At 44.6% G+C, this 14685-nt stretch overlaps 1 protein-coding gene across 1 annotated transcript in view; it reads right to left on the bottom strand.

The window, feature by feature from the left end:
* The window catches only part of PCSK2 (proprotein convertase subtilisin/kexin type 2), a 257585-nt gene that overhangs the window by 51342 nt on the left and 191558 nt on the right, over positions 1–14685 (bottom strand). Inside the window, exon 7 of the mRNA XM_034641611.1 lies at positions 3154–3242. Within this exon, the coding sequence (XP_034497502.1) occupies positions 3154–3242 (89 nt within the window). The remainder of the gene's footprint in view (positions 1–3153; positions 3243–14685) is intronic.

Raw genomic sequence — 14685 nt, 5'->3', positions numbered from 1 at the left:
TTCTTTCCTATCAGGGGACTCATTTTACCATCTTATCTCCACTTTCCTCTTCCTGGGCTAAGATTCTATAGCACCTTAACTTAAGCCTTTTTTTGAGGACATGTTGAAGAGAGACCAGGGATGCAGGAAGGGCCTGGCCACCGTGCCTCTGGCGTCTCTTTACCTGTAACTGAACACCTTGAGACCGCCAGGGACTAGCAATGATCTTATATGGCCACTAGGTGGCACTCAAAACACCCCCAGCTCCGAAACCTGCAAGGAAAGATTCTCTGGAAAGGCATGGCTCCTTCAGGAGTAATAAAAACCAGACAACTTTTGAGATTGCCAGCCAGAAGGAACAGAATGTTTCCCCTAAATGTGTAAGGTCCATGAGGCTGAAATTCTGCTTTTATTGTAATTCCTGAGTAACGGTCTAGGGCTTCCTTATGAAAAATTCCTTGCACTGCTCCGGGGAAGCCCAGAGGACACTGGATGTCCTAACAGGCACAGGACAATGGGCTGGACTTCTGGGCCCCTCAAACAGTTAGCACCAGCATGAGTAGTTCCAGAGGAGCAAAACTGGGGTTAAGGGAGTAGAAAAGGAGGGTCCCATGTTTAAATTCTTTGTGTGGCTGGGCATGCCTCCCACCTGCTCTAGTCTATTTCTGGAACCTCAGCATTGCGGCGAGACCTGAGCCAGCTGGAGTTTCACAAAGCACAGGTCAGGTCATGTCTTCGAGGTATCAGGCTGTTCACTCGCCTTTGGGATGGTGAGGCAGTCAGCAGGTGAGGAAGGGTTAAGGGTTGCACCTGCCAGGATCCGCTGCCCTGCCCAGATGTCTTTGCCTGGGGTGCATTCTCTGCCTCAGGATTTATGCTCCACCCATGTAACCTGGCAGGCTGGACAGGGTGCAGAGGGCCCAGGAGCCACCCCCCATCAGTGAGGGATGGGAGTTGGCAGATAAACTCCCCAGACTCTTCGCCTTGGGGGGGCCACTCTGGGGGGGTCCCCACAGTCCCCCAGAGCCCTGCTTGTCCACAGGAGCAACCAGTTCATCTACACACCCTTTTGTTGGCTTTCTTCCCTTAGCTGTCTTTTCTCCTCTTTCCCTCACTCTGGCTTCCCGGGATCACCTCCCAAAGAAACTCCTTGCACCTGTGAAAATTTGTAAAGGGAAAGCTCACAAAAATGGAATCGGGAGTCCAGAAGGGGGAGCCGTATCACTCAATATCAATTACAGGAAGAAATGTCAATTACAGATCACAGCAGAGTTGTCAACAGGAAAGAATCAATAATTTCTGGCCCCAGCTGGAAAAGATGTACATTGTATCTCCTATGAGAAATCCACTACCCCTGCAAATCAGCCAAGGAGAAACCACAGTCACCCTGAACTCCTGCTTTTCTCCCATGGACTTTCTTTCAAAACAACCCCTCCCAACTTTCTCCTTCTTCTCCATACAATAACATCCGTCTGCTTTGTGGGACTTGCCTGTGGTTTTTCCTAGCTTGCAATGTCCCGAATTGCAATTCTCTGTCGTCCTGAATACACCCATTTTGCTGGTAAAATAACTGGCTCTCTTATTTCTTAGGTTAACACACTCAAATCCTTGTCTCATGTTTCCCTTTTAGGGAATTCAAATGAAAAGAACAGGAAAATTAGGTCCATTTGATGAGCTGCTCAGATGTTTTCAGAACGCAAATAATAGGAGAGAAAAGCGTAGAAGGCAGATGGAGAAGGGACCCCGGTAAACCCTCCTCCCGCCTTCAGCTGCCCCTAACTCAATCTTGCAGGCAGCAGTTCTAAGAATCCCTTGTTCAAAAGAAACACAGTTACTTCGGGCTCCAAAGCTCTTTTGAAACTATACTTTGGGATCCAAATTATTTTGAAGACAATCACGGTGAACGGGAAATCCACGTGTGGCTTTTTCAGTTGCCTCCAGTTCTGTCCTGTGGATAGGGAACCCCCTCGCCTCAGATACCACCCGAGGTCCCAGCTTGGCATATAAATTATTCACTGGGTGTTATTCTTTCCCCTGAGCTCATAACGGCTTCTGACATTTTAATGCCAGCATTTTGAATGCACACAAAGTAAAGAGAGCAGAAACCCAAGGGGCCCAGATTCCCCCATTTGCATTTCAGACACTCCAGATGTATTCTTTTGTGAAATTCGGCACTGGCTTAGCACACAGCGTTGAAAGAGGTTGGTGATGGGTTTATATAGGTTGCTCTGGCTTATTTAGGTCCCTGGAAAAGCAAGTGTCAGCAAAAGTATGTTTATGGTACCATTAAATTGCTAGGAAAAAACTATCAAGAGAGTTGTAAAAAAAGAAAAACAAGTTTGAATGACTCAGCTCTGAATAAATTAAGAACCAATTTGATGCAAAACGTGGACCGTGCCAAGAGCCACTCCGTTCTCCAGCACGTTGTTGACAGCTTCTGGACCCCTCTCATTCTCTCTCCTGCTCCTTTTTGGAGAGGGAGATGCTGGTTTCTAAATTTCTAGTGCCCCCGGTCAAGGTGAAATTGTTAAATATCTTTCCTTTGGAACTTGATAAGAAGGTTTTAGGTAGGATATATTTCCTTAGAGAGGAGATGTAGTGTGTAAAAAAATACCCCCCCTTTTTTTGAGAGTTCTGAGTCTATTTACAATCATTTGTACACATCTTTTTGTATTCTATACGCTTTATTAGAGTCTCATTAGAATGTTATTGATAATGACACAGGAGAGTACAGTCAGTATGATTCCATTCATATTAAAGTTGAAAAGCTGGTAATAACCACTATTTGCTGTGAGAAATCAGGCTCAGGCTTATGCTTGGGTGTGTGGGTACTAACGGGGAGGGGACGTGAGGTGGGCTTTGGGGTGCTGGTGATGTTTTGTTCTTGCTGGTTTGTGTGGATGTGGCCAGTTTGCGAAAATTCGCTGAGCTGTGTGCTCCTGTATTTTCTTTTCTGTATTTATAGCACACTCGAATGAAAACGTCTCAGTGTTCTGGTACTGCCAGGTAGATGAAAAGAATTGGGGTTTTTCTCCGTCTTGCTAAATCTACTAGTCCCAGCTCTGCTGCTCCAGTGGGAATTTTTGCCAGCCCCCCCATCCCATCCCAGGGCTGGAGACCAGAGTGTGAGGCTTTCTGGCACACGGCACCTGCTGTTTGGAAGGGAAAGCTTACCTGCGACCTTGGAGTTGTAGGCCACTCCAACCCCACAGATATTGTTGTTGGCTGCGGCAGAAACCTCGCCTGCACATCGCGTCCCGTGGCTGCGGAGAAAAACAAAGGCAAGTCGGGACTTTCGGGAAGGTTCCTTAAATTCTGTCAACTGGAAGCAATTTGGTTCTTTTCAATGGGCCGGTTAGCCGGAGTCAGCGTGATGAGGGAGCAGAAGGCAAGCAGTGGGCAAAGCACAAGCTGACACCCAGCAACACCTCCCCGCAGCCCAGGTGGGATCTGTGTGACGTTCCTCGGGCCCTCCAGGCTGCCCGAAAGCTAAGGGAGGGGAAAAAACCAATAGTTAACTTCGAGAAATCACAGTCTGGCAGGACAGGAGTCTCTCTCAGTTTCCCAACGTCTTAGGGATTTACAAGGAAAAAGCATTCTTTTCAATAGCCTAACTGCCAGAGACCCAGAGACTCAATTTCCTGGAGCCCTAACATCAGCCTCCCCTCCACAGCGATGTGGGAAACAAAGGTCAAAGGAAATGCAGGTAAAATTAAATTTCCTTGAACCTGCAGCCCATTGACAAGTACTTAGGCAGGCAGAGTAGAACGTTCCTCCAGGAAACTCCGAAACGTTTTAAGGTTAAGGCTTCGCTGGAGGGAAAAACCACCTTAGCTTGACAATGGCAAGGCCGCCAGGATCTTTTAGGTGCTCTTTTGCATATGAAAGTCCTTTTGAAAACCTGTCTTTTCCCTTACCTCCCTCAAATCCCAAGTCTAGCATCAGTCACCTCGCACGCTTGCAATGAGCTCTTTCTGCGCTCCGGTCCTGTCCAACCCCCCCCCCCGCCCGTGCTTTAATAAAAACACACTTTTGCACCCAAGATGTCTCAAGAATTCTTGGCCGTCGGCTCCGGACCTCACCAACATTCCAAAATGACCTCAAGCACAAGGCCCACCCGCTTTTCCCTCTGTGTAGCTCCTTTCTTCCCCCTCTCCTCGCTGTCTTCTTCACCTTGACTTGCTTCTACGATAAAGAGGTTTCTCCGAGCATTTCAACCTTGAAATTTGATCTTTACTTTAAAATTTGAAGTACCTTCCTGCAGGAAATACACTTAACAGGTTTCCAGTGAAAACCAAGCATGATACGACGGGTTTGCGCTGGTCGGAGCACTTCTGATTTGTTTTGAAGCACTAGAATTGTGGGCTGATGTGGGAAACAAAGGCAGAACAAAAACTATTAAATTTCCTTACTACCTGCAGCCCATTGACAAGCCCTTGAAACAGACAGAGTGACCTTCCTCTGGAGACTCAACTGCCTCGATGTTAGTACTTTGCTAAGGACAAGAGGCTATCTTAGCCCAACCCTCGGAACCCTCTAAGTCTACTGTAACATATAAAAATTCCTTGGGAAGCTTCCTTTATCTTTAACCCCCACCCCCAATATATGTTGATATATGTTGGCAATCACACCCCAAGTATACGACCCACTGATACACACCTGAAGAGTCTCATGACTGAGCTTTTACGAAACAGTAATAAATGACTTTTTCCTAGCAATAGCTGGCCCCCTCGGGATCCTGAAAACCTTGTTTCCAAAGCACCCGGGAGGCTTTCGCTATCCCTAACCCCCTCCCAACTTGAAAGTATATGATGGGCCACTCTTGACCCCAGTGCAGCTCTTTCTGCCCACGGGTCCTGTCCCTGCGCTTTATTTTATTTTATTTATTTATTTATTTATTTATTTATTTTAAAGGTTTTATTTATTTATTTGAGAAAAAGAGATGGAGAGTGAGCATGAGCGAGGTGAAGGACAGAGGGAGAAGCAGACTCCCCACTGAGCAGAAAGCCCGACTCAGGGTTCCATCTGGGACACCTGGATCACGACCTGAGCAGAAGGCAGACACTCAACCAACTGAGCCCCCAGGTGCCCCGTGGTTTAGTAAAACCACCTTTGTGCACCCAGGATGACTCAAGATTTCTTTCTTGGCCATCGGCTTCAAACCCTAACGTCTCACCTGCATCACGGGCTACTGGTTATTTTCAAGGCTGGTTCTCTACACAGGCGCGTAATGCTGCCTGTCAGTTATGGAATCATGGTGACTTACCTCTTCTGGAATATAGCCTCCTTCCAGGGCATATAGAATGCTATAGATTCCCACCTTCTTCCAGGAATAAGAAAACACATGCTGGCAACATTTTGCATGCAATTTCAGGTGCTTCACAGAACCTGTGAGGCTGACCAGATTAAGAACCCTGGGCATTCATTCTATAATCTTTACAAGGTTTGCCCAGCCTTAGGATTCTGAGCAAGGCCTTTCCGTGGTTTATGTTCTAGAATGTTATCTTCAACAGACACCATTCATTTTCTTCCCTTTGTTTGCTCTGTCCTGCCTTCTATCAAAGAGTTCTAAATGATTGTATTCCGACTGATGAGGGAGCAGAAGGCAAGCTGAGGACAAAGCAAAAGCTGACACCCCACAACACCCCCCCATGGGATACATGTGACATTCCTCACGCACTCCTGGCTGCCCTAAAGCTAAGGAAAGGAAAAACAAATAATTAAGTTATAGAGATCACAAACCTGCAGGACCTGAGTCTCGCTCAGTTTACAAATGTCTTAGCATCGGCCACAGCAACCTTTTTCATGACACATCTCCAAAGGCAAGACAAACAAAAGATAAAATGAACTTTTGGGACGTCATCAAGACAAAAAGCTTCTGCACAGCCAAGAAAACAGTCAAAAAAACTAAGAGGCAGCCCATGGAATGGGAGAATATATTTGCAAATGATACTACAGACAAAAGACTGGTATCCAAGATCTACAAAGAACTTCTCAAACTCAATACACAAGAAACAAATAAACAAATCATAAAATGGGCAGAAGATATGAATAGACACTCCAATGAAGACATACAAATGGCTAACAGACACATGAAAAAATGTTCAAAATCATTAGCCATCAGGGAAATTCAAACCAAAACCACACTGAGATACCACCTTACGCCAGTTAGAATGGCAAAGATAGACAAGGCAGGAAACAACAATTGCTGGAGAGGTTGTGGAGAGAGGGGATCCCTCCTACATTGCTGGTGGGAATGCAAGTTGGTACAGCCACTCTGGAAAACAGTGTGGAGGTCCCTTAAAATTTAAAAATTGAGCTACCCTATGACCCAGCCATTGCACTACTGGGTATTTACCCCAAAAATACAGACATAGTGAAGAGAAGGGCCATATGCACCCCAATGTTCATAGCAGCATTGTCCACAATAGCTAAATCATGGAAGGAGCCAAGATGCCCTTCAACAGATGACTGGATTAAGAAGCTGTGGTCCATATATACAATGGAATATTACTCAGCTATCAGAAAGAACGAATTCTCAACATTTGCTGCAACATGGNGATGGCACTGGAGGAGATAATGCTAAGTGAAATAAGTCAAGCAGAGAAAGACTATTATCATATGATTTCTCTCATCTATGGAACATAAGAACTAGGAAAATCAGTAAGGGAAGAAAGGGGTTAAGAAAGGGGGGGTAATCAGAAGGGGGAATGAAGCATGAGAGACTATGGACTCTGAGAAACAAACTGAGGGCTTCAGAGGGGAGGGCGGGGGAATGGGATAGATTGGTGATGGGTAGTAAGGAGGGCACGTATTGCATGGTGCACTGGGTGTTATACGCAACTAATGAATCATGGAACTTTTACATCAAAAACCAGGGATGTACTGTATGGTGACTAACATAATATAATAAAAAAAATTATTATAATAAAAAAAATGTCTTAGCAAACGACAAGAACAAAGCATTTCTATCAATAACCTAGCTTCCAGAAGGGAATGTAGGTACAATTAAATGTCCTTATAACCTGCAGCCCATTGACAGCTACTTGAAGCAGGCAGAGTGTCATGTTCCTCCAGGAAGCTCCCAGCTATCTTCATGCTAATGCCTTGTTAGAGGGAAAAACAACCTTAACTTGAGAATGGCAAGGCCTCTGGTATCCTGTGAGTCTTCTTTAACATAGGAAAGTACTTTCTCAACCTCCCTTTTTCCTTACCTCCCCCAACCCCACAGTATATAATCAGCCACCCCTCACAACCCCGGGCAGCAGCTCTTTCTTACCAGAGGTCCTGTTCCGGGGCTTTAACAAACCACCATCTTGCACCAAGTTGCCTCTAGAATTCTTTCTTGGTTGTCGACTCCGGACTCCACCCCGCTGAACCTCACCTATATTCCAAAACTACATCGCTACTGTGTGCATTTCCCTGCCCATTGAGTTGAGCTGGCCTGGTGACTTGCTTTGACCCCTAGAATGCAGTGGAAGGATGCTTGTATCACTTCTTAAGAGGGCGGGCAGCTTCTGCTTGCCGCTGCTGGGCACATAGGGAGCTTGGGCTCGCCTACGAATGGGCAAGACCATGTGGGGAGAGAGACCCAGCAATTTCTGCTGTTCCAACACCTCCGATGAGGCTCTGGACACGTGAGGGGTGGCGCCCTCCTCCAGACCTAGCTGGATCACCCCAGTCCGTGGCAGGTGGGGAGAGCTATCCCTGCCCAGCTTACAGGTCTGTGAACAAAGTCATGTTTGTTCTTTCTTAGGCCAGCACGTTTTGGGGTGGTTTGTGAAGTCGCAATAGAGAACTGATAGAAGCATAAACTCTGAGTCTGTCAGAATGCTGGGTCTTAACCCCAACCAGCGTTCAAGCTATGGGAGGTTCCGATGGTGCAGTCATCTGGAATTACCGGCCCCCATCCCGAAAAGTCTATTCTGATGGTCTCCTCTCCGAGACCTGCAAGGTGCAAGTAGGGCCGGCCTGGGAGAGTCGGGACTTTCGCCAGCATCCGCGAAGCACACGGATGTGCTGATGGAGACCGCTCGGTGAGCAGGGCACTGTTCTAGGTGACGAAGGACGTAGGAAAACCAACACCCGCCTGCCACTTCCTGGGCCGTTCTTCACTACCAGATAGCCTGCTCAGGGCCTTTCTTGCCTCACCCCCTTTCATCCTCTCAGGAGGGTTATGAGAAGGTCCTGCCCCATTTTACAGATGTCAGAGTCGAGTCTCAGAGGTGCCGGCCCAAAGGCGCACAGCGATGCGGTGGCCGGGCCAGGTCTGAGACCCATGCTCAGTTACTGAACTGCCCCACCACCCTCCCAGCTCTGCCTTCAAACTGCTCACCAAAGGCAGGAGGCTGAATGCGCGTGAACTGGCGTGGGCAAATGAAAGCCGTCTAATGCTTCCATATTCTTAATTTTGGCCTTGAAGCGGGGAGGCAAATGTTGCGGACTCTCCAGAGGAACGTGTGGGAAGAAACATTTCATTGCTAAATCAGGCAACACTAATTAATTATAAATGACGAGTGGAGGTTCCCTGTCATTGTTCATGACACCATGTCTTTCCACACCCCTGGGCCTTCATAGGCTCTGTTCCCACCGCCTGGAATGCCTTCCCCTCTCTCCTGCCTTCCTGACTGTCTCAGACAAATGTGCCTGCTCCCCTGAATGTGAGGAAAATCTTTTTCCAAATCCATTTTCATTTGCCCTCATTGCTTTCTTACGAATGTTCAGTAGCTCCCTCCTGCCTCTAGAATAAAACAAAAGTCTGTCAGATGTGGAGCTCTAGGGGGTGAGGAACAAATGTCAGCTGCTCAATCAGCCTCCTTCTAACTGAGGTCAGTGGGAGGGAGGCAAGTGGTTGCATGGCCAAAATGGCCCTTAATCCCCACTGCCCTGGGGCCATGCCCTTGGCAATGTGATTTTCTTGCTCCTTCCATGAAGAGATGAAGTATATTTACCCCTTCCTTGAATCTGGCTGGACTTGTGACTTGCTGTGGCCAAAAGAAGGTAGTAGAAATGTGGAACTTACCCCTCAAAAGGACTTGTAGCCTCTCCCCTTTCTCTTGAGAGCCTGCCTAGACGTCATGTGGACAAGCCTAGGTGAGCCTATTGAATGATGAAAGACCTGCAGACTGTTACCCCTGGTGCCCTGGCTGGCAGCCCTCTGTCCTCCAGACATGTGAGAGTGGCCATCCTAAACCAGTCGGCCCCCAGCAAGCCTGCCGGCTGACCGTGGTTGCATGGGTGAGCCCAGTCACAAAGCTGAGCCCAGTCCAGATCAGCACAGCTGCCCAGTTGACCTACAGAGGTGTGAGCAATAGTCAATGCTCATTGTTTTGAGCTCCTGAGTTCTGGGATGATTTGTTACGTGACATTCTTTGGCAATGGATAACTCATACATACTGTGGACAAGCAAGGCTAGAGGGACAACCCATGGTTAACCCATGGGGGATTGCAGTTCAATCCTGGACTGCCATGATGATTGCATCGGGGCTTCCTCAAACAGCTGCAGTGGCCGTGGAGGTGTCCGAGTGAGCAACTGAGGCACTGCCCCGAAACTGGGGATCTCCAGAGACACAGCCCAGGCACAGCCCTTCTTTTCACATTGCTGTCCTTTCACTAGAGTGATTTGGTCATCTCTGACCCTTTCTAGCCTAAAGCATGTCCCTCTTTATATGGGCCATTCAAGGCAGACTGTAGGATATCCGGAGCAGTATGAATACAATGACTCTCATTTATTGATGCATGTTGGGCTGGGCACTGTGCCGGGAGACGTGCGTGCATTATTATATTTACGCCTCACAATAAACTATTATTGTCCCCATTTTAAAGAAGAGAAATCTGAGGCATCAGGATAAGGAGCCACTTTTCACACAGGAGGCAGAACCAGAATTGAAACTCAAGTCTGCTCCTTCCAAACCCTTGCTCTTAGCCTTGTCTATCATCTATTCCTGACTAACAGAAAAGTGCAGATAGAAAGCATGATGGTTCATTTTTTGTGTCAACTTGGCTGGGCCAAGAGGTGCTCAGATGTTTGGTCAAACATTATGCTGGGTATTTCTGTGTGGGTGTTTTGGGTAAGAAAATTGGTGGCCTTTAGGTAAAGCAGATTGTTCCCTAGACGGTGGGTGGGCCTCACCCAATCAGTTGAAGGCCTAAATAGAACAAAAAGAATGACCTTCCTGAGCAAGAGAGAATTCTTCAGCACACTGCCTTGGACTGGAACTGGAACCCTGGCTCTCCTGGGTCTCCTGCTTGCCAGCCCACCCTGCAGATTTTGGACTTGCCAGCCTCCATCATTGCGTGAGCCAATTCTCTATAATAATCTCTTTCTCTTTCTCTTTCTCTTTCTCTTTCTCTTTCTCTTTCTCTTTCTCTTTCTCTTTCTCTTTCTCTACATATCTTATGGTTCCTGTTTCTCTGGAGGACCCTGACTGATACAGAAAGGAACTGAATAGTTGACCCGGTTTTCACTGGTTCTTTAGTTCACTCATTTGTTAATACCATTGGCTCAAGTTTTCTGGTACAGCGCTGTCTGTTACTTTGCTACATGATCTCTGTTGGTGGCAGAATATGCTAACTGATCACCAAGCTCCTTTTCTTTTCTTCCTGGGATCCAGTGAAGCTCCCTTTCCCAGCCTCTCTTGCGCTGGCAGGCAGCCATGTGACCGTGTGACCACATTATGCTAATGTGATGGGGCCGCACAGGACGCCTGCTGCTTCGGGGCGTAAACACCGCAGGTGAGTGCTTATCCGCGCTCTTCTGCCTCCTGCAGTTGGGTGCGGACAAGCGTGGTCACCCTGAAACAAAGTGTCACAGATGCAAGAAGCCCACGTCCCTGAATCGTGGCTTGGAGGGGAGCCGTTGCACTAGGAATATGTGGAGGAACTGGTAGGCGAATGATAAATAGCTTTTATTGTGCTAAGCCTCTAAGATTTGGGGATGTATTTGTTACAGCTGCTGGAATAACCTGAACTAGTAAGCTTCACTTTTATTCTTATTGAATGGTTCTACCATATTAGTAGCTGCTGCTTGATATCTTTTCTGGAAGGAGAAATTCAAATAGTAAGTAAGTGAAATAAATGAATGTGAAGGGAACCATAAATACCGAAGAGATGTTTAGGTGACCACAAGGATGTTGGGTGACAAGGATCAGAGCAAGGCCATCCTTGAGGAACAGGGAAAAAAGCCCGTCTTGTCTGATCTCTGTTCTCTCCACTCCTCTCAGGTTCGTGTGGCGTGTGGGAGGGCCTTTGCGCGTTGGCAGATTTAATGCGCACTCAGGCTGATGGGTAGAAGTGCTTCTGCTAACAGCACTAGGTCTGGCGGACATGTTGGTGCTTCTATTTTGGCTTTAAAATACCAACATATTAAATGAATAACCAATAAATTTAATAAATGACACAACGAATCTCATACAGCCACCATCCAACTCTACCAAGGCCAAATGTTTTTCATATTTCAGATTTTTTTCTGTGGGTAATATACTATCATTTATTCAATCGGTCATCTATTGATAGACATTTGGTTGTTTTTATTCTTTAGGCCTGTGCATACACGTACAATTAATATTATGCCATATTTGATTAAACTTTTTTGAGGATCAGCTTAAAGAAAAATACAGATACTTCCCCCCCAAAACTGCTTAATATATCTCTAAAAAAATGATAGAATCCTAAATAACCACAACACCATTATCACACATAATATAATTAACAAAATGGTAGTTGGTTTTCAGGGAGAGCAGGAAGACAAAGCCATTCCTGTGACGGTAAGACTGAAAACTAAGGCAGCAGCGGTATGCAGAGAAAATAGGAAATTGATTCAAGAGACATTTAGGGAATGGGCATTATTCAGCAAGATTTGTGATATAATGAGCACTTCTAATGTCATTCTCTTAAGATACCTTCAGTTTACGCATGAGGGTAAATTAAATCTCTTTCGACCATAAACCTATTTTCATTCTATTATAGACTATATAGTTTTAAAATCCAAAGCATATGTCTTGAGGAAAATTAACCTTTGAGGGAACAGAAAGACTGGTAGAACGAAGACCATGTACCCTATTTGTCATGGAGACTTTGGTCACACCAGAAAATTAAATGGCAGAACAAATACGTAGTACAGTTATGGTCTCCGGCCTAGTCCCCACCTTCCTGAGCAAAGCAAAGTGCGTATTTCTGTGCATTGCTAGTCAAGACATCCTGGATATTCGCATGACCAATGGCATCTGTAATTACAAGGGCACATTCCATGTATTTTATATTGGCATAAATATTTTTAAGGAAATAAATCTTTACTGATACAATCAAAGCCCTCCCCGAGGCCACACCTCTCTTTGCTTCCTCAGAAGTGACCACTGTACTAAGTTGATGCTTGGAATGCATGTGCATGGTTTCCTATAATTACTTTATAATCAGTTATACATAAGCACATATGCCACTACTTGCTTGCTTTCAAACTCTATATAAATGTTTCATAGTATATAACCTCTTTAAAATCTGTGTTTTTCACTTGAATTTCTGAGGTTTATTCATAAATTCTGGTGCATTCATTTTTACTGCTGTGTAGTGGTCCATTTATAAATATGCTACAATTTACTTATTCATACTCCTAGTGATAGGCATTTAGGTTGTTTGCAATTTACCTGCTATTAAAATAATTGGAAAAGAAACATTCTTGTACATTATTACCTTGTGCACATGTGTGACAGTTCCTCTGGGGTATGTATGTTAGAGTGGAAACAGGTTTTTGGATATGTATTACTTCCTGCAGAGTGGGAGAGTGCCAACACTTAGTATCGTCAAACCTGACCATTCGTGCATATCCAAATGCTGTGAAATGGTATCTCATTGTTTCATTTTGCAATTTCCTCATTGCTAGGAATGTTGAGCATGTTTTCACATGTGATTTAGCTCAGGTGTTCTGTTAATCATCTGCACATAACTTGGTCCATTTTTATCTACGGAGTTATCTTTTTCATTGATTTGTAGCTGTTCTTTATATATTTTGGCTACTAACCCTTTGGGATCACAGAACTTGCTGTACCTATCTCCTAGTCTGTGGCTTGTCTTTTAACTTTGTTCCTTGTGATTTTGAACCAAAATATCTCATCTAACTTGGATTTCTCCATCTTATCCTTTTCCTTGTGGTTTCATGTCTTGTTTAAGAAATCCATCCCTAGCCTAGGATCATAAAGATGTTTTCTTGCATTTTAATTCTAAAAGATTTATATACATTTAGGTCAAAATTCTCCTAGAATTCATTTATGCTCAGTGTGTGGGGTGGACACGTATTTCCCCATATGAATAACTCGCACCACTTACTGAATATCCTTACACCGTCATTTTTTCATTGTTTTTATTGCCATCTTGGTCATTTATTAAGATTCTTTTGTATGGTGGTCTGCTTCTGGGTTTTCTTTTCTGCTTCTCTGATCTTCTTTCTCTCTCTCTCTATGCTGACCCTTCTGTCTCATGATTATTATGGTTTTATAATGTTTTGATATCTGGCAGCAGAATCTCCCCATCTTGTTCTTATGGTTCATCTTCCCCTTCTCTTTTATTTCTTCTTTATATTCAGTCTCCGCCTCCTTCTTTGTCTTATTGTATCCTTGGCCCTTTGCTATTCCATATCAACTTTGGGATCATTTGGTCTAGTTTCAAAGAAAAATACTATTGAGACTTTAGTTGAAATTGCGTTGACTTAACAGATTAACTTGATATCTTTCTATTTTTCTATCTTCCCATCCATGAACTTAGCAGGCAGCTCTATTCATTCAGGGTTTCTTTCATGTTTTCTAAATTTTATAATTTTCTCCTTAATATTCTCACGTATCTTTCCTTAGATTTATAATTATTTCATTGGCTATGAGATGTGGCATGGTGTCAAATAAAAGAGATTATAGGCAGCATTCTTATTTCACCCAGCATTAAAAAGAACACCATCAAAGTTTCAGCATTAAGAATAATGTTTGTAAACTGGTGGTTACCAAAGGGGAGGGGGTGGGAAAAATAGGTGAAGGGAATTAAGAGGTTCAAACTTACAGTTACAGAATGGACAAGTCACGGGGATGAAAGGTGCAGCATGGGGAATATAGTCAATAATACTGTAATCGTGTTTCACAGTAATGGATGACTGCACTTATTACGGTAGGCACAGCTTAATGTATGGAGTTGTTGTGTCACTATGTTGTGCACATGAAATTAGCGTGGCATTGTGTGTTAGCTACATCCCTCCCCCCAAAGAAGAATGTTTGCTGTAGGTTTTTAATAAACAATTCAATTACTATCTCTTGAACGGCACCCAGGCTAGATTTTATCATATTCATTGGGATTTCATTCCAAAGGCTACATTTCCCAATTGCAGTTGGTTCCTTCTCATATTCATGTTCATTTTTGCTTGTTTCCCCATCATTTATTTTTCTTTTTAAATGGATGTTATCCATATACTTATCCCTCTAAGCAAACTAAGCATAACTTACTTTAATGTTTTTTTCAGGACTCTCAAACCCTAAGAGATGCTGAACTCAAGGAAACAAACTGAGCTTTGCTGGAGGGGAGTTTGGGGAGGGAGGGATAATTCGGTGATGGGATTAAGGAAGGCACTTGATGTAATGAGCACTGGGCGTTATAGGCAACTGACGAATCACGAAATTCTACCTCTGAAACCAATTTAAAAAAAAAGAAAAAAAGACTTGCCATAAAATTAAT

Source organism: Ailuropoda melanoleuca, chromosome 13 (genome assembly GCF_002007445.2).
Source record: "Ailuropoda melanoleuca isolate Jingjing chromosome 13, ASM200744v2, whole genome shotgun sequence".
In the NCBI taxonomy this organism is placed as follows: domain Eukaryota; kingdom Metazoa; phylum Chordata; class Mammalia; order Carnivora; family Ursidae; genus Ailuropoda; species Ailuropoda melanoleuca.
This window is presented reverse-complemented; position numbering and strand designations above follow the sequence as displayed.